Source organism: Ranitomeya imitator, chromosome 3 (assembly GCF_032444005.1).
Source record: "Ranitomeya imitator isolate aRanImi1 chromosome 3, aRanImi1.pri, whole genome shotgun sequence".
In the NCBI taxonomy this organism is placed as follows: Eukaryota; Metazoa; Chordata; class Amphibia; order Anura; family Dendrobatidae; genus Ranitomeya; species Ranitomeya imitator.
In genome coordinates, this window is record NC_091284.1 from 34024505 (window position 1) to 34048721 (window position 24217).

At 47.6% G+C, this 24217-nt stretch overlaps 1 protein-coding gene across 1 annotated transcript; it reads left to right on the forward strand.

Moving 5' to 3' along the window:
* Nucleotides 1-20624, forward strand: LOC138672601 (proteasome assembly chaperone 1-like). The gene is made up of 7 exons (XM_069760738.1): nucleotides 1-187; nucleotides 2208-2317; nucleotides 4817-4956; nucleotides 5262-5324; nucleotides 13342-13540; nucleotides 19590-19726; nucleotides 20410-20624. Exons 1-7 carry the CDS (start codon nucleotides 54-56, stop codon nucleotides 20482-20484), a joined length of 858 nt encoding a protein of 285 aa, XP_069616839.1. The 5' UTR covers nucleotides 1-53; the 3' UTR covers nucleotides 20485-20624.
* Nucleotides 20625-24217: the final 3593 nt, after the last annotated feature.

Sequence of the window (24217 nt, forward strand, 5' to 3'; positions counted from 1 at the left end):
GCTGCACAGTCAGCCACTTCCTGCAGCCATTGCTCTGCACACAATACACAATCATGGCCACCTTCTTTGGGGAGGTTGTGTCTGTGTTCTCCAGAGCTGTGGAGGAGGATGAAGAGGAGGAAGAAGATGGAGCAGAAGAGCTGGAGGAAGAGGACAAGGAGATCAGGAGGGAATTGGCAAAGAAAAGGTAATTGTGTCTTTACCGTCTGACTATTATAATAAGACCGGATTATAATGTCCGGGGTTCGTGGCTATAATGTACGATAGGATGGACAGTGTGCAGACTCATTTTTGGAAGCCGCATATGTGGCTTGTTTTTAACCCCATCGTATACGGGCAAAAAATTGTAAAGTTCTTGTAAAAATCCTCTGCCTTTTCAGAGTCGGGATTTTTTAAATTTTTTTATTATTTACAGCTTGGTGTGTTGGTTACCGGCCACTCCTGCACTCAGAGGTGGTCGGTTTCCCAAGCAGTTCCCTTTTCCTCCTCCCCCCCAAAAAAAATTAGATTATAAAGTTTTATGAACCCCAAAATGGTGATGATGGAAGTGACAACTCGTACTTCGAAATTCAAACCCTGATACAACTTAAATAATTTCTCTGTGGTCGTATCTCATCCTCGTAACTGTCCGTATAGATCTGATAAGGTGAAGACGTCTCCCCTCCCTGCAGCCCCCGAGATCGGACCGTCTCGCCTCCCTGCAGCCCCCGAGATCGGACCGTCTCCCCTCCCTGCAGCCCCCGAGATCGGACCGTCTCCCCTCCCTGCAGCCCCCGAGATCGGACCGTCTCCCCTCCCTGCAGCCCCCGAGATCGGACCGTCTCCCCTCCCTGCAGCCCCCGAGATCGGACCGTCTCCCCTCCCTGCAGCCCCCGAGATCGGACCGTCTCCCCTCCCTGCAGCCCCCGAGATCGGGCCGTCTCCCCTCCCTGCAGCCCCCGAGATCGGGCCGTCTCGCCTCCCTGCAGCCCCCGAGATCGGGCCGTCTCGCCTCCCTGCAGCCCCCGAGATCGGGCCGTCTCGCCTCCCTGCAGCCCCCGAGATCGGGCCGTCTCGCCTCCCTGCAGCCCCCGAGATCGGGCCGTCTCGCCTCCCTGCAGCCCCCGAGATCGGGCCGTCTCGCCTCCCTGCAGCCCCCGAGATCGGGCCGTCTCGCCTCCCTGCAGCCCCCGAGATCGGGCCGTCTCGCCTCCCTGCAGCCCCCGAGATCGGGCCGTCTCGCCTCCCTGCAGCCCCCGAGATCGGACCGTCTCCCCTCCCTGCAGCCCCCGAGATCGGGCCGTCTCCCCTCCCTGCAGCCCCCGAGATCGGGCCGTCTCGCCTCCCTGCAGCCCCCGAGATCGGGCCGTCTCGCCTCCCTGCAGCCCCCGAGATCGGGCCGTCTCGCCTCCCTGCAGCCCCCGAGATCGGGCCGTCTCGCCTCCCTGCAGCCCCCGAGATCGGGCCGTCTCGCCTCCCTGCAGCCCCCGAGATCGGGCCGTCTCGCCTCCCTGCAGCCCCCGAGATCGGGCCGTCTCGCCTCCCTGCAGCCCCCGAGATCGGGCCGTCTCGCCTCCCTGCAGCCCCCGAGATCGGGCCGTCTCGCCTCCCTGCAGCCCCCGAGATCGGGCCGTCTCGCCTCCCTGCAGCCCCCGAGATCGGGCCGTCTCGCCTCCCTGCAGCCCCCGAGATCGGGCCGTCTCGCCTCCCTGCAGCCCCCGAGATCGGGCCGTCTCGCCTCCCTGCAGCCCCCGAGATCGGACCGTCTCGCCTCCCTGCAGCCCCCGAGATCGGACCGTCTCGCCTCCCTGCAGCCCCCGAGATCGGACCGTCTCGCCTCCCTGCAGCCCCCGAGATCGGACCGTCTCGCCTCCCTGCAGCCCCCGAGATCGGACCGTCTCGCCTCCCTGCAGCCCCCGAGATCGGACCGTCTCGCCTCCCTGCAGCCCCCGAGATCGGACCGTCTCGCCTCCCTGCAGCCTCCGAGATCGGAGCTTCCCGGAATATTGTTTATCTGTCACTAAAGGGGGATTCCGGTGAGATATTTTCCATTGTAATGTTTCGCCAGCGTTTTCTTAGCGTTCCTCGGTTTTGCTGTAATCTGCCGGTGGGTGGCGCTACATCAGTCTCCTGCTGCTGGTGAACCTATATCTGATGAGTGGGTACGGTGGGCATCGGGTAAGCGCTGGTTCAGACCTGACGTCTGGTGTCCTGTGCTGTCTCTGCAGAGAAGTGACCGTCACGTGGAGCTCTGAAAGCCGCGCAGCCATGGAGAACTCTGCGGACCGTACGCTGCCCTGCTCCAGCCTCATCCTGGGGGTCGGGGACAATGCTGCAGGTATGATGCCCAGATAACAAAAATAAGTCACCCTGAAATACTCTGCGCTGCTGATGCTGGTGGGGCCCTACTGATGCTGGGTGTCTACTATATAGGAGATCTTCTTTAGTGCTGCTTAGGGTTCATTTACTTTATGGAAGCCAGAAGGACACTATTTTGGCATCTGATGGGTCCATAGTGCCTCAATGATACGTTTGGTGTATGTGTCAGAAACGTTCACCAAACAATATATACTGCAGTGTAATAGGAGCCTCAGGAATGTTCCTCCATAGGAGGCTGCAAGGGCTCTTTATATGAAACTACTGTAGATCTATGCAAATTGTGATCTATGATCAGTGGCCACATGATATGTCAGAAGATGGAGATCTGCTCTAAGATGCAATCTTTATTACCCTATTTATTTTCAGACTCCTGATTTTTCTTTTGTTAGGCATTTTTCTCTCAGTAATATAGGCTGGATGTGAGGTCTGTGTGTATCTCCCAGTAATATAGGCTGGATGTGAGGTTTGTGAGTCTCTCCCAGTAATATAGGCTGGATGTGAGGTCTATGAGTCTCTCCCAGTAATATAGGCTGGATGTGAGGTCTGTGAGTCTCTCCCAGTAATACAGGCTGGATGTGAGGTCTGTGTGTCTTTCCCAATAATATAGGCTGGATGTGAGCTCTGTGTGTCTCTCCCAGTAATATAGGCTGGATGTGAGCGCTGTGTGTCTCTCCCAGTAATATAGGCTGGATGCCATTTTTGTGTGTATCCCAGTAATACAGGCTGGATGTGAGGTCTGTGTGTCTCCCAATAATATAGGCTGCATGTGAGGTATGCATGTCTCTCCCGGTAATATAGGCTGGATGTGAGTCTGTGTATCTTTCCCTGTATTATAGGCTGGAGGTGAGGTGTCTGTGTCTCTCACAGTAATATCTGTTGGATGTGAGGTCTTTGTCTCTCCCAGTAATATAGGCTGGATGTGAGGTCTGTGTGTCTCTCCCAGTAATATAGGCTGGATGTGAGCTGTGTGTCTTCCAGTAATATAGGCTGGATGTGAGGTCTGTGTGTCTCTCCCAGTAATATAGGCTGGATGTGAGCTCTGTGTGTCTCTCCCAGTAATATAGGCTGGATGCGAGGTCTGTGTGTCTCTTCCAGTAATATAGGCTGGATGTGAGCTCTGAGTCTCTTCCAGTAATATAGTCTGGATGTGAGCTCTGTGTGTCTCTCCCAGTAATATAGGCTAGATGTGAGCTGTGTGTCTTCCAGTAATATAGTCTGGATGTGAGCTCTGTGTGTCTCTCCCAGTAATATAGGCTGGATGTGAGCTGTGTGTCTTCCAGTAATATAGGCTGGATGTGAGCTCTATGTCTCTCCCAGTAATATAGGCTGGATGTGAGCTCTGTGTGTCTCTCCCAGTAATATAGTGTGGATGTGAGCTATGTGTGTCTCTCCCGGTAATACAGGCTGGATGTGAGCTCAGTGTGTCTCTCCCAGTAATATAGGCTGGATGTGAGGTCTGTGTGTCTCTCCCAATAATATAGGCTGGATGTGAGCTGTGTGTCGTCCAGTAATATAGGCTGGATGTGAGGTCTGTGTGTCTCTTCCAGTAATATAGGCTGGATGTGAGGTTTGTGTTTTCCCCCCAGTAATATAGGCTGGATGTGAGGTCTGTGTGTCTCTCCCAGTAATATAGGCTGGATGTGAGGTCTGTGTCTCTCCCAGTAATATAGGCTGGATGTGAGGTCTGTGTGTCTCTCCCAGTAATATAGGCTGGATGTGAGGTCTGTGTCTCTCCCAGTAATATAGGCTGGATGTGAGGTCTGTGTGTCTCTCCCAGTAATATAGGCTGGATGTGAGCTCTGTGTGTCTCTCCCAGTAATATAGGCTGGATGTGAGCTCTGTGTGTCTCTCCCAGTAATATAGGCTGGATGTGAGCTTTGTGTCTTCCAGTAATATAGGCAGGATATGAGTTCTGTGTGTCTCTCCCAGTAATATAGGCTGGATGTGAGGTCTGTGTCCTCTCCCAGTAATATAGGCTGGATGTGAGTTCTGTGTGTCTCTCCCAGTAATATAGGCAGGGTGTAAGCTTTGTATCTTTCTAGGGTGCTGCTATCTTCAATTGTTGACATGTTTCAGCACCTCATCAGCTTTGGAGTGAAGTTTCCTTCTACCAGTCATTGATAAACACTGAGGAGTTTGTGTTCAGTCTGTGATGAGTCCGGCCCTTACTTTCTACACTTTTCCACATCCTGTGTTATTTTACCCCTCCTCCTGCAAACTGCATCGTGTTTGCTTTCTTCCGTATCTACAACATGTGTGATCTGCCCTCCCTGAACACATAGATGCTTTCTTCCATCTTCAAAAATGTAAAAGTTTCTTAATCTTTGTATTTCATAAGCAGAGGAACAGACACATTGCCATAGCCTTTGAGAACAATATCTTACCCTCTGTGCTCTGTGCCATGCATTAGCCATAAATACACTGAAGGAAAGTAATAATCATTTTTTTCTTTGTCCAGGGTTTCTGTCTGCCTATATCCTGAGCTCTGGGAGCTGGGAGGTCGCCGGCTTTATTATTTTATGGAATGAGAGATGTCGAGACCACACAACAACTTCTCCATCATCCTGTATCTTCTACCGATCCGTCACGGATCCCTCAGTAAGTGGCGGAAGGAGGAGATATGTTCTGTAAGCCAGTGTGAGAATTGAAGATGCCCTTGAGGCTCAGTATATCGGTGGTACTTTCTTGATATTCTGGATTTCTTCTGGTTTAGTAGGTTGTAGTTTGACTGATCGGTCCTTAATATAATGGAAATCAGCTTTGTGGTGAATCTGAAGAAGCAGAGCTGCAGTGTAAAGTATGAGGGAAGATCAGAGCAGTAGATGCTACAAGAAGTAGATTTCACGCTAGCTAAGACCAGCAATAGACAGCCGCCATTACTGATTTAGGTTCCCTTGTTTCAGGTGCTGCTCTGCCTGTGTAAGTCCTATGTGGCCGAAGATCAGCAGTTCCAGTGGTGTGAGAAGGTGAGATACGGAGTGATCCCTCGGGGATGTTTTATATGTTCCTGGCGGCCAAATATATATACACTCAGCCCAGTCAGACCCAGAGAAAATGAACGCCACCAGCAGCGGTCGGATTCCGTAGAAATCCTTCAATGACGTCAGCTGCCTTCTGTGATTTAATATGATGTCATCAGATCTGTTTGTAATTACATTAATCTCTAGCAGGGGAGGAGATCACATCCATCCATGCGAGTTGTCTCCTCTGCCTACATAAGGGAATCTAGAAAAGCTTGAACATATTGGTGGGTAATATGGGTGCCGAAAATATTAGCATCACTTAGATACTGGAGGTGTGACCCTCTACAGTAATAAAAGAATTCCCTAAATGTTTTGGTCTACCTAGAGTCCGATGGGCCCTGTGCAAACTTTGGACCTGGTACCTGCATGTTGATCAAATGTACGGCCTCTATAGCTTTCTTGAATCTATAAAGACAGATATGTTCATCCTCTATGCAATAATGTCCTCTTCTTGTGATAATGTTCTTCCGCCCTGGTCCCCTTCCTGTCATAATGTACTGTACCTCTGTCCTGTCCCCTTCCCGTCATAATGTACTGTACCTCTGTCCTGGTCCCCTTCCCGTCATAATGTACAGTACCTCTGTCCTGTCCCCTTCCTGTCATAATGTACAGTACCTCTGTCCTGTCCCCTTCCTTGTCATGATCCCAATGGCAGGGGATCACAAAAATGACAAGCACAGATACAAACAAGCTCTAGGGCGATGGAACCTGAGCTGATCGCGACCCTGAACCTAACACACAAATAAAAGTAGCCGGGGAACGTGCCTACGATGATCCTAGACGTCTCGCTCCAGCCGAAGATCTAACTTCCCCTATCAGAAGAAACACAGACCTCTCTTGCCTCCAGAGAAATACCCCACAGCAAATAGCAGCCCCCCACATATAATGACGGTGAAATGAGAGGAAAGCACATACGTAGTATGAAAACAGTGTCAGCAAAATGAGGCCCGCTAAAGCTAGATAGCAGAGGATACAAAAGTGAACTGCGCGGTCAGCGAAAAACCCTTCAAAAAACCATCCTGAAATTACTTGAACTCATGTGCCAACTCATGGTACATGAAAAGCAATTTCAGCCCACTAGAGCAACCAGCAGCAGAGAATCACATAACTGCAGGCTGGACTAAAAACCAAATTAAGCAAAACACAAAACAGGAAAATCCAAACTTAGCTTGTCCAGAAGGTTCTAGGAGCAGGGAGCAGAGGTAACAAGACACACTGGATACATTGATAACCGGCGAGGAAATGCCAGCAAAGCCAGGTTAAATAGGAAACTCCCATATGCTGATGGAACAGGTGGAACCCAGAAACCCAGGAAAGACAAGTCACCCAGTACCATCAGTAACCACCAGAGGGAGCCCAAAAACAGAACTCACAACAGTACCCCCCCCTTGAGGAGGGGTCACCGAACCCTCACGAGAACCACCAGGGCGACCAGGATGAGCCCTATGAAAAGCGCGAACCAAATCATCAGCATGAACATCCGAGGCAACCACCCAAGAATTATCCTCCTGACCATAACCCTTCCACTTGACCAAATACTGGAGTTTCCGTCTGGAAACACGAGAATCCAAGATCTTCTCCACAACATACTCCAATTCTCCCTCCACCAGCACTGGAGCAGGAGGCTCAAGCGAAGGAACAACAGGTACCTCATACTTCTGCAACAACGACCGATGGAACACATTATGAATAGCAAACGATGCCGGGAGATCCAAACGAAACGACACAGGGTTAAGAATTTCCAAGATCCTATAGGGACCGATGAACCGAGGCTTGAACTTAGGAGAAGAGACCTTCATAGGAACAAAACGAGAAGACAACCACACCAAGTCACCAACAAGAAGTCGAGGACCCACGCGGCGACGGCGATTAGCAAACTGCTGAGCCTTCTCCTGGGACAACTTCAAATTGTCCACCACATGACTCCAAATCCGATGCAACCTATCCACCACCATGTCCACTCCAGGACAATCAGAAGGTTCCACCTGACCAGAGGAAAAACGAGGATGAAACCCCGAATTACAAAAGAAAGGAGAAACCAAGGTAGCAGAACTAGCCCGATTATTAAGGGCAAACTCGGCCAGCGGCAAAAAGGTAACCCAGTCATCTTGATCTGCAGAAACAAAACACCTTAAATAAGTTTCCAAGGTCTGATTAGTTCGTTCAGTCTGGCCATTCGTCTGAGGATGGAATGCAGACGAAAAGGACAAATCAATGCCCATCTTAGCACAGAACGTCCGCCAAAATCTAGACACAAACTGGGATCCCCTGTCAGAAACGATGTTCTCAGGAATCCCATGCAAACGAACCACATTCTGAAAAAACAGAGGGACCAACTCAGAGGAGGAAGGCAACTTAGGCAAGGGTACCAGATGAACCATTTTAGAAAAGCGATCACACACAACCCAGATGACGGACATTTTTTGAGAGACAGGGAGATCCGAAATAAAGTCCATGGAAATGTGCGTCCAAGGCCTCTTCGGGATAGGCAAAGGTGACAACAATCCACTGGCCCGAGAACAGCAAGGCTTAGCCCGAGCGCAAACCTCACAAGACTGCACAAAAGAACGCACATCCCTCGACAAGGAAGGCCACCAAAAAGACCTGGCCACCAAGTCTCTAGTACCAAATATTCCAGGATGACCTGCCAACGCAGAAGAATGGACCTCGGAGATGACTCTACTGGTCCAATTATCCGGAACAAACAGTCTCTCAGGCGGACAACGATCAGGTTTACCCGCCTGAAACTCCTGCAAAGCACGTCGCAAGTCTGGGGAGACAGCAGACAAAATCACCCCATCCCTAAGGATACCAGAGGGCTCAGAATTTCCAAGGGAGTCAGGCACAAAACTCCTAGAAAGAGCATCCGCCTTCACATTCTTTGAACCTGGCAGGTATGAAACCACAAAATTGAAACGAGAGAAAAACAGTGACCAACGAGCCTGTCTAGGATTCAGACGCCTGGCAGACTCAAGGTAAATCAAATTTTTGTGATCAGTCAAGACCACCACACGATGTCTAGCACCCTCTAGCCAATGACGCCACTCCTCAAATGCCCACTTCATGGCCAAAAGTTCCCGATTACCAACATCATAATTCCGCTCAGCCGGCGAAAACTTTCTAGAAAAAAACGCGCATGGCTTCATCACTGAGCCATCGGAGCTTCTCTGTGACAAAACCGCCCCCGCTCCAATCTCGGAAGCATCAACCTCAACCTGAAAAGGGAGCGAAACATCTGGCTGACGCAACACAGGAGCAGAAGAAAACCGGCGCTTAAGTTCCTGAAAGGCCTCCACAGCCGCAGGAGACCAATTAGCAACATCAGCACCCTTCTTAGTCAAATCCGTCAAAGGCTTAACAACACTAGAAAAATTAGTTATAAAACGACGATAGAAATTAGCAAAGCCCAAGAACTTCTGTAGACTCTTAAGAGATGTAGGCTGCGTCCAGTCACAAATAGCCTGAACCTTGACGGGATCCATCTCAATAGTAGAAGGGGAAAAAATATACCCCAAGAAAGAAATCTTCTGGACTCCAAAGAGACACTTTGAGCCTTTTACAAACAAGGAATTGGCCCGCAGGACCTGAAACACCTTCCTGACCTGCTGAACATGAGACTCCCAGTCATCAGAAAAAACCAAAATATCATCCAAATACACAATCATAAATTTATCCAGATATTCACGGAAAATATCGTGCATAAAGGACTGGAAGACTGAAGGAGCATTAGAAAGTCCAAAAGGCATTACCAAATACTCAAAATGGCCCTCAGGCGTATTAAATGCTGTTTTCCACTCATCACCTTGCTTTATTCGTATAAGATTATACGCACCCCGAAGATCAATCTTAGTGAACCATTTAGCCCCCTTAATGCGAGCAAACAAATCAGTCAACAATGGCAAAGGATACTGATATTTTACGGTAATCTTATTCAAAAGACGATAATCTATACAAGGCCTCAAGGAACCATCTTTTTTGGCCACGAAAAAAAAACCTGCTCCCAAAGGGGACAAAGATGGACGGATATGTCCCTTTTCCAAGGACTCCTTAACATAATCCCGCATAGCAGTATGCTCTGGCACTGACAGATTGAACAAACGACCTTTAGGAAATTTACTGCCTGGAATTAAATTTATAGCACAATCGCAATCCCTGTGAGGAGTAAGCGAACTGAGCTTAGGCTCCTCAAAAACATCCCGATAATCAGACAAAAACACAGGAATCTCAGAAGGAGTAGACGAAGCGATAGAAATCGGAGGTGCATCATCATGAACCCCCTGACAACCCCAGCTTAACACAGACATTGATTTCCAGTCAAGGACTGGATTATGAGTTTGTAACCATGGCAGACCAAGTACTAGAACATCATGCAAATTATACAGTACCAGGAAGCGAATCACCTCCTGATGAACGGGAGTCATACGCATGGTCACTTGTGTCCAGTACTGAGGTTTATTCATAGCCAAAGGTGTAGAGTCAATTCCCTTCAAAGGAATAGGGACTTCCAGAGGCTCCAGACTAAACCCACAGCGATTGGCAAATGACCAATCCATAAGACTCAGGGCAGCGCCTGAATCCACATAGGCATCGACGGAAATGGATGATAATGAACAAATCAGAGTCACAGACAGAATGATCTTAGACTGTAAAGTACTAATGGCAACAGACTTATCAACCTTTTTTGTGCGTTTAGAGCATGCTGATATAACATGAGCTGAATCACCACAATAAAAGCACAACCCTTTTTTCCGCCTATACTTTTGCCGTTCACTTCTGGACTGAATTCTATCACATTGCATTATCTCAGGTGACGGTTCAGACGACACCGCCAAATGATGCACAGGTTTGCGCTCCCGTAAACGCCGATCAATCTGAACAGCCATAGTCATAGACTCATTCAGACCAGCGGGCGCAGGGAACCCCACCATAACATCTTTAATGGCCTCAGAAAGGCCATCTCTAAACTTTGCAGCCAGAGCGCACTCATTCCACTGAGTAAGCACCGACGACTTCCGAAATTTTTGACAATAAATTTCTGCTTCATCTTGCCCCTGAGAGAGGGCCAACAAAGCTTTTTCAGCCTGAATCTCTTGGTTAGGTTCCTCATAGAGCAAACCCAATGCCAGAAAAAATGCATCCGCATTAAGCAACGCAGGGTCCCCTGGTGCCAATGCAAATGCCCAATCCTGAGGGTCACCCCGCAGGAAAGATATAATTATCTTGACTTGCTGAGCAGGGTCTCCAGAGGAGCGAGATTTCAAAGAAAGAAACAACTTGCAATTGTTCCTAAAATTCAGAAAACGAGATCTATCTCCAGAAAAAAACTCTGGGACAGGAATTCTAGGTTCAGACATAGGAGCATGTACAACAAAATCCTGTATATTTTGAACCTTAGCGGCAAGATTATTCAGGCTGGAAGCCAAACTCTGGACGTCCATGATAAACAGCTGAGATCAGAGCCATTCAAAGATTAAGAGGAGGAGGAAGTAGCCAGGCTGCAATAAGGCTAGGCAGCAAACTCTGAGGGAAAGGGGAAAGAAAAAAAAAAAAAAAAAAACTTCCTCAGACTACTTATTTTCCTACTTCAGCCAATACAATTAACACTTTGTGGGCCGGTTATACTGTCATGATCCCAATGGCAGGGGATCACAAAAATGACAAGCACAGATACAAACAAGCTCTAGGGCGATTGAACCTGAGCTGATCGCGACCCTGAACCTAACACACAAATAAAAGTAGCCGGGGAACGTGCCTACGATGATCCTAGACGTCTCGCTCCAGCCGAAGATCTAACTTCCCCTATCAGAAGAAACACAGACCTCTCTTGCCTCCAGAGAAATACCCCACAGCAAATAGCAGCCCCCCACATATAATGACGGTGAAATGAGAGGAAAGCACATACATAGTATGAAAACAGTGTCAGCAAAATGAGGCCCGCTAAAGCTAGATAGCAGAGGATACAAAAGTGAACTGCGCGGTCAGCGAAAAACCCTTCAAAAAACCATCCTGAAATTACTTGAACTCATGTGCCAACTCATGGTACATGAAAAGCAATTTCAGCCCACTAGAGCAACCAGCAGCAGAGAATCACATAACTGCAGGCTGGACTAAAAACCAAATTAAGCAAAACACAAAACAGGAAAATCCAAACTTAGCTTGTCCAGAAGGTTCTAGGAGCAGGGAGCAGAGGTAACAAGACACACTGGATACATTGATAACCGGCGAGGAAATGCCAGCAAAGCCAGGTTAAATAGGAAACTCCCATATGCTGATGGAACAGGTGGAACCCAGAAACCCAGGAAAGACAAGTCACCCAGTACCATCAGTAACCACCAGAGGGAGCCCAAAAACAGAACTCACAACACTTCCTGTCATAATGTACTGTACCTCTGTCCTGTCCCCTTCCTGTCATAATGTACTGTACCTCTGTCCTGTCCCCTTCCCGTCATAATGTACTGTACCTCTGTCCTGTCCCCTTCCCGTCATAATGTACTGTACCTCTGTCCTGTCCCCTTCCCGTCATAATGTACTGTACCTCTGTCCTGTCCCCTTCCTGTCATAATGTACAGTACCTCTGTCCTGGTCCCCTTCCCGTCATAATGTACTGTACCTCTGTCCTGGTCCCCTTCCCGTCATAATGTACTGTACCTCTGTCCTGTCCCCTTCCTGTCATAATGTACATTACCTCTGTCCTGTCCCCTTCCCGACATAATGTACTGTACCTCTGTCCTGTCCCCTTCCTGTCATAATGTACATTACCTCTGTCCTGTCCCCTTCCCGACATAATGTACTGTACCTCTGTCCTGTCCCCTTCCTGTCATAATGAACAGTACCTCTGTCCTGTCCCCTTCCTGTCATAATGTACATTACCTCTGTCCTGTCCCCTTCCCGACATAATGTACTGTACCTCTGTCCTGTCCCCTTCCTGTCATAATGTACATTACCTCTGTCCTGCCCCCTTCCCGACATAATGTACTGTACCTCTGTCCTGTCCCCTTCCTGTCATAATGAACAGTACCTCTGTCCTGTCCCCTTCCTGTCATAATGTACAGTACCTCTGTCCTGTCCCCTTCCTGTCATAATGAACAGTACCTCTGTCCTGTCCCCTTCCTGTCATAATGAACAGTACCTCTGTCCTGTCCCCTTCCTGTCATAATGTACTGTACCTCTGTCCTGTCCCCTTCCCGACATAATGTACTGTACCTCTGTCCTGTCCCCTTCCTGTCATAATGAACAGTACCTCTGTCCTGTCTCCTTCCCGTCATAATGAACAGTACCTCTGTCCTGTCCCCTTCCCGTCATAATGAACAGTACCTCTGTCCTGTCCCCTTCCTGTCATAATGAACAGTACCTCTGTCCTGTCCCCTTCCCGACATAATGTACTGTACCTCTGTCCTGTCCCCTTCCCGACATAATGTACTGTACCTCTGTCCTGGTCCCCTTCCTGTCACAATGTACTGTACCTCTGTCCTGTCCCCCTTTCTGTCCTGTCATAATGTACAGTACCTCTGTCCTGGTCCCCTTCCTGTCACAATGTACTGTACCTCTGTCCTGTCCCCCTTTCTGTCCTGTCATAATGTACTGTACCTCTGTCCTGTCCCCCTTTCTGTCCTGTCATAATGTACAGTACCTCTGTCCTGGTCCCCCTTTCTGTCCTGTCATAATGTACTGTACCTCTGTCCTATCCCCTTCCTGTCATAATGTACTGTACCTCTGTCCTGGTCCCCTTCCTGTCATAATGTACAGTACCTCTGTCCTATCCCCTTCCTGTCACAATGTACTGTACCTCTGTCCTGGTCTCCTTCCCGTTGGCTTCTGGTTGGTGGTGTGTTTATTGCGTAGTAAAACAGTGACCTAATGACTTCACTGACTGAGTTTCCAGGTCGGTTGTCTTCCCTCAGAACTATAGGTTTAGCAGACTTCGCCTATCTAAGCTTTTTGCTCATTTTGTCTCTTCCAGGTTTTTAGTTGTCTCCAGAAGTCCTCTATTAAGGTGACCGTCCTCTCCACTTGTCCCGTGACGGAGTATAAAACCCCAGAACCCATACATAATCTGACGGTCCCATTTCTCAGAGTGGTTACCACAAAGCAGTACACAGATCGCACACCCTGCAGTTACCTAGAGCAGCCGAATATCGTGGACGCTCTGCCCGCGGCAGGTAATATTGATCAGCAGTAGTAATAATTTTTATTATTTATTATTATTATACATTTTTATAGCGCCATTTATTCCATGGCGCTTTACATGTGAATACGGGGCAAATATAGACAAATACATTAAACATGAGCAGATAACAAGGCACACGAGTACATAAGGAGGGAGGACCCTGCCCGCGAGGGCTCACAGTCTGCAGGGGGTGGGTGAGGATACACTAGGAGAGGGAAGAGCTGGCTGTGCGGCTGTTCAGTAGGTTGAGGATCACTGCAGGCTGTAGGCTTGTCGGAAGAGATGAGTCTTCAGGTTCTTTTTGAAGGTTTCTATGGTAGGCGCAAGTCTGATGTGTTGGGGTAGAGAGTTCCAGAGTATGGGGGAAGCACGGGAGAAGTCTTGGATGCGGTTATGGGAAGAAGAGATGAGAGGGGAGTAGAGAAGGAGGTCTTGGGAGGACCGGAGGTCGCGTGTAGGTAGGTACCGGGAGACCATGTCACAGATGTATGGAGGAGACAGGTTGTGGATGGCTTTGTATGTCAGTGTGAGGGTTTTGAACTGGAGTCTCTGGGCGATAGGAAGCCAGTGAAGGGCTTGACACAGGGGAGAGGCTGGGGAATAGCGGGGGGACAGGTGGATTAGTCGGGCAGCAGAGTGTAGGATGGATTGGAGTGGTGCCAGAGTGCTAGAGGGGAGTCCAGAGAGTAGGAGGTTGCAGTAGTCGAGGCGGGAGATGATAAGGGCATGCACTAGCGTTTTTGCAGTGTTGCGGTCAAGGAAAGCACGGATCCGGGAAATATTTTTGAGTTTGAGACGACAGGAGGAGGCAAGGACTTGGATATGTGGCTTGAAAGAGAGGGCAGAGTCGAGGATCACCCCGAGGCACCGGGCGTGTGGGACTGGGGATAGTGAGCAGCCATTGACATTGATGGATAGGTCTGGTGGAGGGGTAGAGTGAGATGGGGGAAAGATGATGAATTCTGTTTTGTCCATGTTCAGTTGTAGAAAGCGAGCAGAAAAGAAGGCTGAAATGGCAGACAGACAGTGCGGGATTTTGGTAAGCAAGGAGGAGAGGTCAGGTCCGGAGAGGTAGATCTGCGTGTCGTCAGCGTAGAGATGGTACTGCATACCGTGGGATTCTATGAGCTGTCCCAGGCCGAAAGTGTAGATGGAGAAGAGTAGGGGTCCTAGAACAGAGCCTTGAGGAACACCGACTGACAAGGGGCGAAGTGAGGAGGTGGTGTGGGGGAGGGAGACACTGAATGTTCGGTCTGTCAGATATGACGAGATCCAGGAAAGGGCCAAGTCTGTGATGCCAAGGGATGAGAGGATTTGTAGCAAAAGGGAGTGGTCTACAGTGTCAAAGGCAGAAGACAAGTCCAGGAGAAGGAGGACAGAGTAGTGTCGCTTGCTCCTGGCAGTTAGTAGGTCATTGGTGACTTTAGTTAGGGCAGTTTCAGTTGAGTGATGGGAACGGAAGCCTGATTGTAACCGATCAAAGAGGGAGCAGGAGGAGAAGTGGGAGGACAGTTCAAGATGGACGTGTTGCTCCAGCAATTTGGAGGCATAAGGGAGAAGAGATATCGGGCGATAGCTAGACACAGAGGATGGGTCGAGGGAGGGCTTTTTGAGGATGGGTGTGATCTTGGCATGCTTGAAGGATGAGGGAAAGACACCTGTTGTGAGTGAGAGGTTGAAGAGGTGCGTTAGGGTTGGGATGAAGACCGTGGAAAGGTTAGGGATGAGGTGGGATGGGAGCGGGTCAAGCGTGCAGGTGGTGAGGTGTGATCTTGACAGGAGGGTGGAGAGCTGATCTTCTGTCATGGTGGAGAAGCTGGTTTTGGAGGAGCAGGGTTGAGCAGCTAAGAGGGGCAGTGGGCGCTGTGGGCCAAAGCTTTCTCTGATCGTATCGATCTTCTGTTTAAAGAAAGAGGCGAAGTCATCAGCAGAAATGAGGGGGGAAGGAGGAGGTGCGGGGGGACGGAGTAGAGAATTGAAAGTGTTGAAAAGCTGTTTAGGGTTGTGGGACAGGGAGGATATGAGGGATGAGAAGTAAGTTTGTTTTGCGGCAGTGAGCGCAGACTTGAAGCTGGCGAGGGACTGCTTGTATGCAGTGAAGTGGTCGGCAGAGTGGGATCGCTTCCATCTCCGCTCAGCAATCCTGGAAGCCCGTCTCAATTCTTTGGTCAGGCTGGTCAGCCAGGGCTGCCTGTTAATTGTACGAGTTTTACTATGCATGAGTGGGGCGGCCGAATCGAGTGTTGTTGTTATTGTGGTGTTATAAAAAGTGGCAGCAGCATCTGTGTCATGAAGGGAAGCTATGTCTGTGAGAGGGAGAAGGGACTCAGAGAGTGATTGTAAGTTGAGATGTTTGAGATTTCGGCGAGGGTGAGTGAGTTTGTGGAGTGGGGGTTGCACACTAGGAGAGGAGAGGGACGAGAATGTCAGTAGGTTGTGGTCAGACAGGGGGAGGGGTGTGTTAGTGAGGTTAGTAAGGGAGCAGAGGCGGGTGAAGATGAGGTCCAGCGTGTGGCCATCTTTGTGAGTGGCCTCAGAGGACCATTGAGTGAGGCCAAAGGAGGCAGTCAGTGATAAAAGTTTAGAGGTAGCTGAGGTGAAAGTGTCAATGGGGACATTGAAATCACCCATGATGATAGTGGGGATGTCAACAGAGAGGAAATGAAGTAGCCAGGTGGTGAAGTGGTCGAGAAAGGTGGAGATGGCTAGTTCTGGGGGGCGGTAGATGACAGCCAGCTGGAGGTTGGAGGGGGTATAGATGCGGACAGAGTGCACCTCAAACGAGGGAAGAGTAGCGGAGGGTGGTAGCGGGATTGGAGTAAAGAAGCAGGTGTCGGACAGGAGCAAGCCAACTCCTCCACCGCGTTTGTTGCTGGGGCGAGGGGTGTGAGAGAGGTGGAATCCGCCATAGGAGAGCGCAGCTGGAGAGGCCGAGTCAGAGGGGGTGAGCCAGGTTTCAGTGAGGCCGAGGAAGGAGAGTTTGTTGGTGATGAAGAGGTCATGGATAAATGGCAGTTTGTTGCAGATGGAGCGTGCGTTCCATAGTGCTCCAAGTAGGGGGAGCGGGGGAGTGGGGGCTGGATGAATGGGTATGAGGTTGTCGTGGTTGGGAAAACGTGCGGAGGATCGTGGCAGGGGGTTAGAAACGAGTGTGGGGATGAATTGGGGAGGGCCGGGATTTGGGGATATGTCACCAGCAATGAGGAGTAACAGACAGATCATTAGAAGGTGGGAGCAGGATAGGACATGATGTGGCCGTGTGTGTCTGGAGAAAAAGGATTGTATGTGGAGGAACAGTTCTGAGGGGAAGGTGATATGGCTGGGGAGTATGGAGGAAGAAATGACTAGTTCCTTACTAGGTGGAGTGATTGCAGGAGATTGTAAGAAGGAAAGTAGTATGGGGGTGAAAGAGAAAAGAAACCGAAACATTGTAGTGGTTAGTAGTCTGTTACCTTCCAGTCAATTCCAGTCCAATTCAGTCTAATTCAGAATCATAATTAAAAAGATGTAATTTAAAAGATGGAAGTTAAAAGATGATTTTCAGCAGACTGAGTCTATAGCAGACTCCTGCATGTGAATATATCCCCAGTTAACGGCAATCAGGTGTGAATGAGGGGGTGGCTGGGTATGGGAGACCAGATGTAGAGTTAAGCAAAGGTCATAAAGTGAGGGAGGGGTAAGACTGACCACTCAAAGAGATGCCAGGATCACACAATGAGATACATCAAAACAGGTCATGGAAACAAGCTCATAGGTGAGAAAGCATACTAAAAGGATTATATGTGCTGCACCAAGACACTCAGATCCAGGGGAAGCATAGAAAAGCCAGTGCAATATACAGAGACATTCAGAAGCCAGGGAGAGCTGGGTAAAGTCAGTGCATACCATGGAAAATCAAGGCAGTATACAGAGATATTCTGGAGCCAGGGAGAGCTGGGTAAAGTCAGTGCATACCATGGAAAATCAAGGCAGTATACAGAGATATTCTGGAGCCAGGGAGAGCTGGGTAAAGTCAGTGCATACCTGTGGGAAGAGGAGAACAGCTCGATTAGATGGTGCAGATGATGATAATATTGTAGTAGTGATGAGTAGCCAAATGCATAATAATAATCCTCAGTCCTGTTAGTTCTGGCAGAGGCTGATGATGATATAATATATTGTGACCTTTTTTCCAGCAGAAAGCACAATGTAGCATTATGGGGTGGACAACTTATGCATAGGAGTAGAAATGGGTGAACCCGAACAGTAAAGTTCGGCGTCCGTACCGAGCACCTACTGTTCGGGCATGGATACCGAACACTGACTTCATCGGGAAGTCCACGCTACTGTTCAGGTTCGGCTGCTCGAACAACGGGTGTTTGTCACGTTGTCATATGCATGGCAGCGCGGCAAACACCGCTTCTGATCGGCGGTGAAATCATCTCCGCTGGTCAGACAGACGCGGTTCCCATGCTTTCAAAAGACAGCGTGAGCGCACAGCTGTGATCGGAGGTATAAAGTTCACCTCCGGTCACTGGTGTCAGCGGATGGGATTACAACTCCCATCATCCGACTCCTGCTGCCACTAATAACAGTGAAAGCAGGAGCGGCTGATGGGTGTATTCATTAGCCGGCTCATGTGCTGTAAATAAATAATAAAAAATTTTTAAAAACGCAGTGGGTTCCCCTGTATTTTTGATAACCAGCCAGGCAAAACTCACAGCTGGGGGCTACAACCCTCAGATGTAAGCTTCAACAAGGCTGGTTATCAAGAATGGAGAGGTCCCCACGTCGTATTTTTTAATAAATAATTAAAAAAACGACGTGGGGTACCCCCCATTTTTTACAACCAGCCTTGCTAAAGCAGACAGCTGAGAGCTGGTATTCCCAGCTGGTAAGGGGCCAATGATACTGCCCCCCCACCACCCTTGCCTAAAAATAGCAGCCTGCAGCCACCTAGAAAAAGCACATCTATTAGATGCGCCAATTCTGGCGCTTTGTCCAGCTCATCCCACTTGCCCAGTAGCGGTGGCAAGTGGAGTTATTTGTGGGGTTGATGTCACCTTTGCATTGTCCGGTGACATCAAGCCCACTGCTTAGTAATGGAGAGGCGTCTGAGACACCTATCCATTACTAATCCTATAGTTGTATGGTAAATAAAGACACAGCCAGAATAAAGTCCTTTATTAGAAATAAAACAGAACACACTTTTACTTTTTATTTAAAAACAACAAACACCGTTATACTCCCCAAACGCCTATTCCACTGAAGCCCTTGTCTTCTGTAAGAAAACAAAAATAAAAAACAACAGTATCCCTCACCTCTTCATCGTTCTGTCCCACGCCATAATCCATGTCTGGAGGAAAAACAGTTTTCAACCTGGATGGTGCCAAAATGCGACCGTCCAGGCTGAGAACCACCGAGGAATGAGCTGCTGCGAGCGCAGCCTCAGTGACCGGCGGTGATGTCATCGAGGTTACCTCCTGTCACTGAGGCTGCTTTCCTAGCCAACCTCGGTGAGATCCCAGCTAGCACCGTGAGAGCTATGAAGCTAGATTTTCTGAGATCATTAGCTGTTCGCTGTGAAGTGTCACCCTGATTCTTATTTTAAAATCCCAGAAGCCCCAACAACCAAAATCTCAAGCTTGTGTTATGTTTCATCTCCCTCCCTTTTCCACAATGAGCTGGTGGTGCAAGAAGGAATGTGTGAGAAGTCTCTTCAGGGATTCACAACTTCCTAGTTGAGAATCCTCCTGACCTGTACTGACTAAAGAGGTCTCTATATTAGTCACAGTAGACAGAAGAGAAGCTGTGACAGCAAGAGATTTGTATGAAATTTGTCACCTTGGAAAACATATATGCCTGCATAGGAACTGTATACATTTAATGGAGCTTTTCATTCAAATAGAGTTGTAAAATTTGCTCAATTTTAAATTCACATGCATTTTAGGACAACATAACTGTCTCCAGGATAGATGCCTTGTGATTTTTTTTTTTCCTTTGTCCTTATTACATTCAGTTAGGAGAGTATTGAATTATTTTACTATTCGTGTTTTTTGCAGTGATGGCGCACTGTCAGGTGTTTGGGATCCCTGCCGTGTTCTACCAATGCTACACCGATGTCGCCAATCTGGACTCTGTCACAATCGAAGCGTTTCGCCCATTACTGTCCTGTCAGAACATGAGCCGTCTGGCTGCGGTAAGATTTGTGGGTTTTAGAATAGAATCCGAAACACATTACATTGCATCCATGAGGAATTTGCATGTGAATAACAGCAGATAGTCGTGCTGACAAACGTACATGATATAAGGTGGTAGCCGGACAGGTCCTGGATGGGAGATATGTGTCACCGAGGTGGGTAGCCTTGGCGATGTGAAGCCTTCAAAAGCAGACTCCAGCACAGATAGTGCTGAGGTTTTTAATAGGCCCAAATTTTGATTTTTGGGTCCAGGTTTTTAGGAATGGCTAGAAGAGTTAGGTGGGACTGGCTGATCTCACATCTCAGCTTCCAGGCTTTGAACAGCCTACTAAAAGCAGCTCAGCTGCCTCATTCTTTATCTGTGAGTGAGAGGTGAAAGACCTCTTTCTGCTGTCAGAGACTGGACGTTACTCTTTTTTTTTTTTTTTTTCGTTTTTGTGGTCTCTAGACTAAAGGAAAGGCTGCTTATTTTTCTTCACGCTGGAAGACTATGAGCTTTATTGAATTGTCCTGTGTGAACGTATGTGCCTGTTCGTGTACCGAGCCCGCTGTCAGAGAGAGTGATTCCCTACAATGCTTATATGAAGAGTTTAGTGGTGCTGATGTGAATCCGACATATGTATTTAATACCACTTTAGATAAAGACTGGTGCAAATAACCCACTTTATTTTATTATATTTAGAAATCTGAGAAAATTGAAGAATCTCTGAAGAAAATGGTGACGACCATTGAAGTCCAGAGCAACCTGTACATATAGGATTATCCGTGAGCCCCCCTAATCCTCGCTAATGGGACTTGTCAGGAATCGTGTACCCCAACAGCAACTTTTTAAAGCTGAAACACAACCATTTTTATATACAGAATATTATTTAGTGTTTAATAAATTGTTTATTTTTATGTTCTGTGTATTTGTGACTGTGGAGGGGCCCCCATACATTCCTCCATGCTTCAGAGCGAAGCCAACTCTCCGATATCTGTAAAGCCATACTGTCGCCGACTATCTGGCCATTAACCTCGTAGCTCCTGGTCCTTCTCTTGGTTAACCCTGGGCCTTTCCTCTGGGTCGATGCTGCTTGACTCCAGGTGTCAGGATTTTTACAGCCGGTTCCGGAGCGCAGCGCCAGCAGCAGAATGTTTGGGTCATCGCGGGCAACAGATCTTTCCACCTCTGCGATCTTCGAGCAACGTTCCTCCAAGGTGTAATTCATCCTTTTCAAGGTATCTTGGAGAGACGTTACAGCCTCTTCCATAAGTTATGATGACCCTGGAGTGGAGAGTGTCCGCATCCCACCATCTTGTTCCTCCTGTTGCCGTCACATCCAGGATGAGCGCCTCATTACCATTAATAAAGTTCTTCACCATCGTCATATTACTAAGCCACAGACTGGTGTCTGTAGATCTTCCCAATATTTGGACTTGCTGCATTTCCCTCTGTGTTTTGCTTTCCAATTTATGCTGTGAGTTTTGTCTTCTAATTTTTTCTAGATCTCAAGGATTAGGCAGAAATCTCCATAGATCACCCACAGGCATCAAATGATGGTGTCTCATTGCTCCACGGACAGAAGTCACATCACCCTGAGGTTGTGATGTGCTTCTGGAACTTGGCAGAAACTTATTTTTCGTCACTTATTTTTCTATTCTTTGTCACTTTTGTTTCTTTATTTTATTTCGGTCTTTATCTTCTTAATTTCGTCTTTATTTTTCTTCATCTTATTTTGCTTTCTTTGTCTTTTTTTTTTTTTTTTTTTTTTTGTACATCTCTTCATTTTCTGTCATTTTTTTTTTTTCTCCCCTTTTTTTTACTCTTTTTTTTTCTCGTTTTTTTTTCTTCTGCACCTGTCAAGCTTTGGACCACTTGCACTTACAGAATTATGTAAAGACTGGAGGGTACCAGAACTTCCAGTTTTGGGCTCCGAGGTCTTGACTGCTGGTCCCTGGACTTCTAGCATGTTGATAGTCTTATACCTTTCCAGTGTAGCATGGTGTATGTTGCGTGTGTGATTTTCCCGTCTGCAGTTGAATCCAGAGGGTCACTCTAGTTCATCTTGTAACCCTCTGCACATCTGTGTCCAGGCCCACGTCCTGTCTCCCACCCTTCAGCCCACCACGTCTCTGTGGAGAACAAGCCCCTTCCATTTCCACTTTTCTCCTCTAGCATGGAGCTGCCCTGACCTTTTCTACTTCACAGACCAACAGCAGTTGCTCCAGGCACAAGTCATTGGTACCAAACCTTCCCTTTTGCCTGCTTCTCAGTTGTCCTTCCAGTGGCTACCGTTCATGGCATGGTGGCTCAGTGCATGGGGGCATCTATGGTGCAAACCTTATCAGGACCAGGCTGCTCATGGGCTGGGTCACCACCGGTACCTCCCTTTTGGCTAATAGCTTATCATGACACAGCGGCCGCCATCCAAACAACCTGCAAAGGCAACATGTACACAATCACATGTATACACATATCCCAAAAATGAGAAGAGGGTTAAATGCAGTGACAATCCAGAGGGCAGATTTTTAAAAACATGCCTTATATGTAAGCCCCGTAGCTGAAATCAGTTCCCTTTATTACCAGTAGATGGCAGAATTGAGCTTTACAGCGGTGACTAAGTGCGGTAATAAATGTCTTTTATAAGTTTTAGCTGCTCCATTTCTTAGCGTTACAGATTTTACAGGCAATAAATAATAACAAGGTTGGATTTTATGAAAGTATAATCCGTATCTAGTGTGATTATATATGTGTGTAGATAAGAAGAGAGCACAGAAGTGGTGAAATTTGTGAAAATCCAGGGATCCGTGATAAAAATCCACATATTAGGAAGCAAAAATTGTCAGCGCCCCAATAAGCCGTGAAAAAAGGTATCACATAGGGGTTTGTTATAAGTCTCCAAAAATAATGGAAGCAACGGAGAATATCCTCAGAATGCAAATAGATGAAGCTGCGACTCAAGGAGAAGTCATTATTATGGGGGACTTCAACTACCCTGAAATAGATTGGGGAACTGAAACCTGCAGTTCCAGCAAAGGTAATTGGTTTTTGACAATTATGAGAGACAATTACCTTTCACAACTGGTTCAGGACCCAACAAGAAGGGGGGCACTGCTAGACCTAATATTAACCAACAGGCCAGATCGCATAGCAAATATAAGGGTTGGGGGTCACTTGGGGAATAGTGATCACAAAATAATAAGTTTTCATGTATCCTTTAATAAGATGTACAGTAGAGGGGTGACAAGGACACTAAACTTCAGGGGGGCAAATTTCCAACGGATGAGAGATGATCTTGGTGCAATTAACTGGGACGATATCCTGAGACATAAAAACACACAAAGAAAATGGGAGACGTTTATTAGCATCCTGGATAGGACCTGTGCACAGTTTATACCGTATGGGAATAAACATACTAGAAATAGGAGGAAACCAATATGGCTAAATAGAGCTGTAAGGGGCGCAATAAGTGACAGAAAGAAAGCATTTAGAGAATTAAAGGAAGTAGGTAGTGATGAGGCATTAAATAAATACAGAAAATTAAATAAATTCTGTAAAAACAAATCAAGGCAGCAAAGATTGAGACAGACTCATTGCCAGAGAGAGTAAAAATAATCCCAAAATATTCTTTAACTACATAAATAGTAAGAAACGAAAAAATGATAGTGTTGGCCCCCTTAAAAATAGTCTGGGTGAAATGGTGGATGAGGATGAGGAAAAAGCCAATATGCTAAATGACTTTTTTTCATCAGTTTTTATACAAGAAAATCCCATGGCCGACAATATGATCAGTGATAACAAAAATTCCCCATTAAATGTCACCTGCTTAACCCAGCAGGAAGTGCGGCGACGTCTAAAAATCACTAAAATTGACAAATCTCCGGGCCCGGATGGGATACACCCCGAGTACTGCAGGAATTAAGTACAGTCATTGATAGACCATTATTTTTAATCTTTAAAGACTCCATAATAACAGGGTCTGTACCACAGGACTGGCGTATAGCAAATGTGGTGCCAATATTCAAGAAGGGGATAAAAACTGAACTCGGAAATTATAGGCCAGTAAACTTAACCTCCACTGTGGGTAAAATCCTGGAGGGCATTCTAAGGGATGCTATGCTGGAGTATCTGAAGAGGAATAACCTCATGACCCAGTATCAGCACGGGTTTACTAGGGACCGTTCATGTCAGACTAATCTGATCAGCTTCTATGAAGAGGTAACTTCCGGACTGGATCAAGGGAACCCAGTGGACGTAGTGTATATGGACATTTCAAAAGCTTTTGATACGGTGCCACATAAAGGTTGATACATAAAATGAGAATAATGGGGATAGGGGAAAATATGTGCAAGTGGGTTAAGAGCTGGCTCAGGGATAGGAAACAAAGAGTGTTTATTAATGGAGCACACTCGGACTGGGTTGCGGTTAGCACTGAGGTACCCCAGGGGTCAGTATTGGGCCCTCTCCTTTTAACATTTATTAATGACCTTGTAGGGGGCATACAGAGCAG

What these genes read in the sequence shown, in the direction of transcription:
- LOC138672601 (XM_069760738.1), top strand. Translation starts at nt 54, where the DNA reads ATGGCCACCTTCTTTGGGGAGGTTGTGTCTGTGTTCTCCAGAGCTGTG. An exon ending in GGTCGGGGACAATGCTGCAG is followed by an intron (nt 2,318 to 4,816) that starts GTATGATGCCCA and finishes TTCTTTGTCCAG; the next exon opens with GGTTTCTGTCTGCCTATATC. An exon ending in GATCCGTCACGGATCCCTCA is followed by an intron (nt 4,957 to 5,261) that starts GTAAGTGGCGGA and finishes CCCTTGTTTCAG; the next exon opens with GTGCTGCTCTGCCTGTGTAA.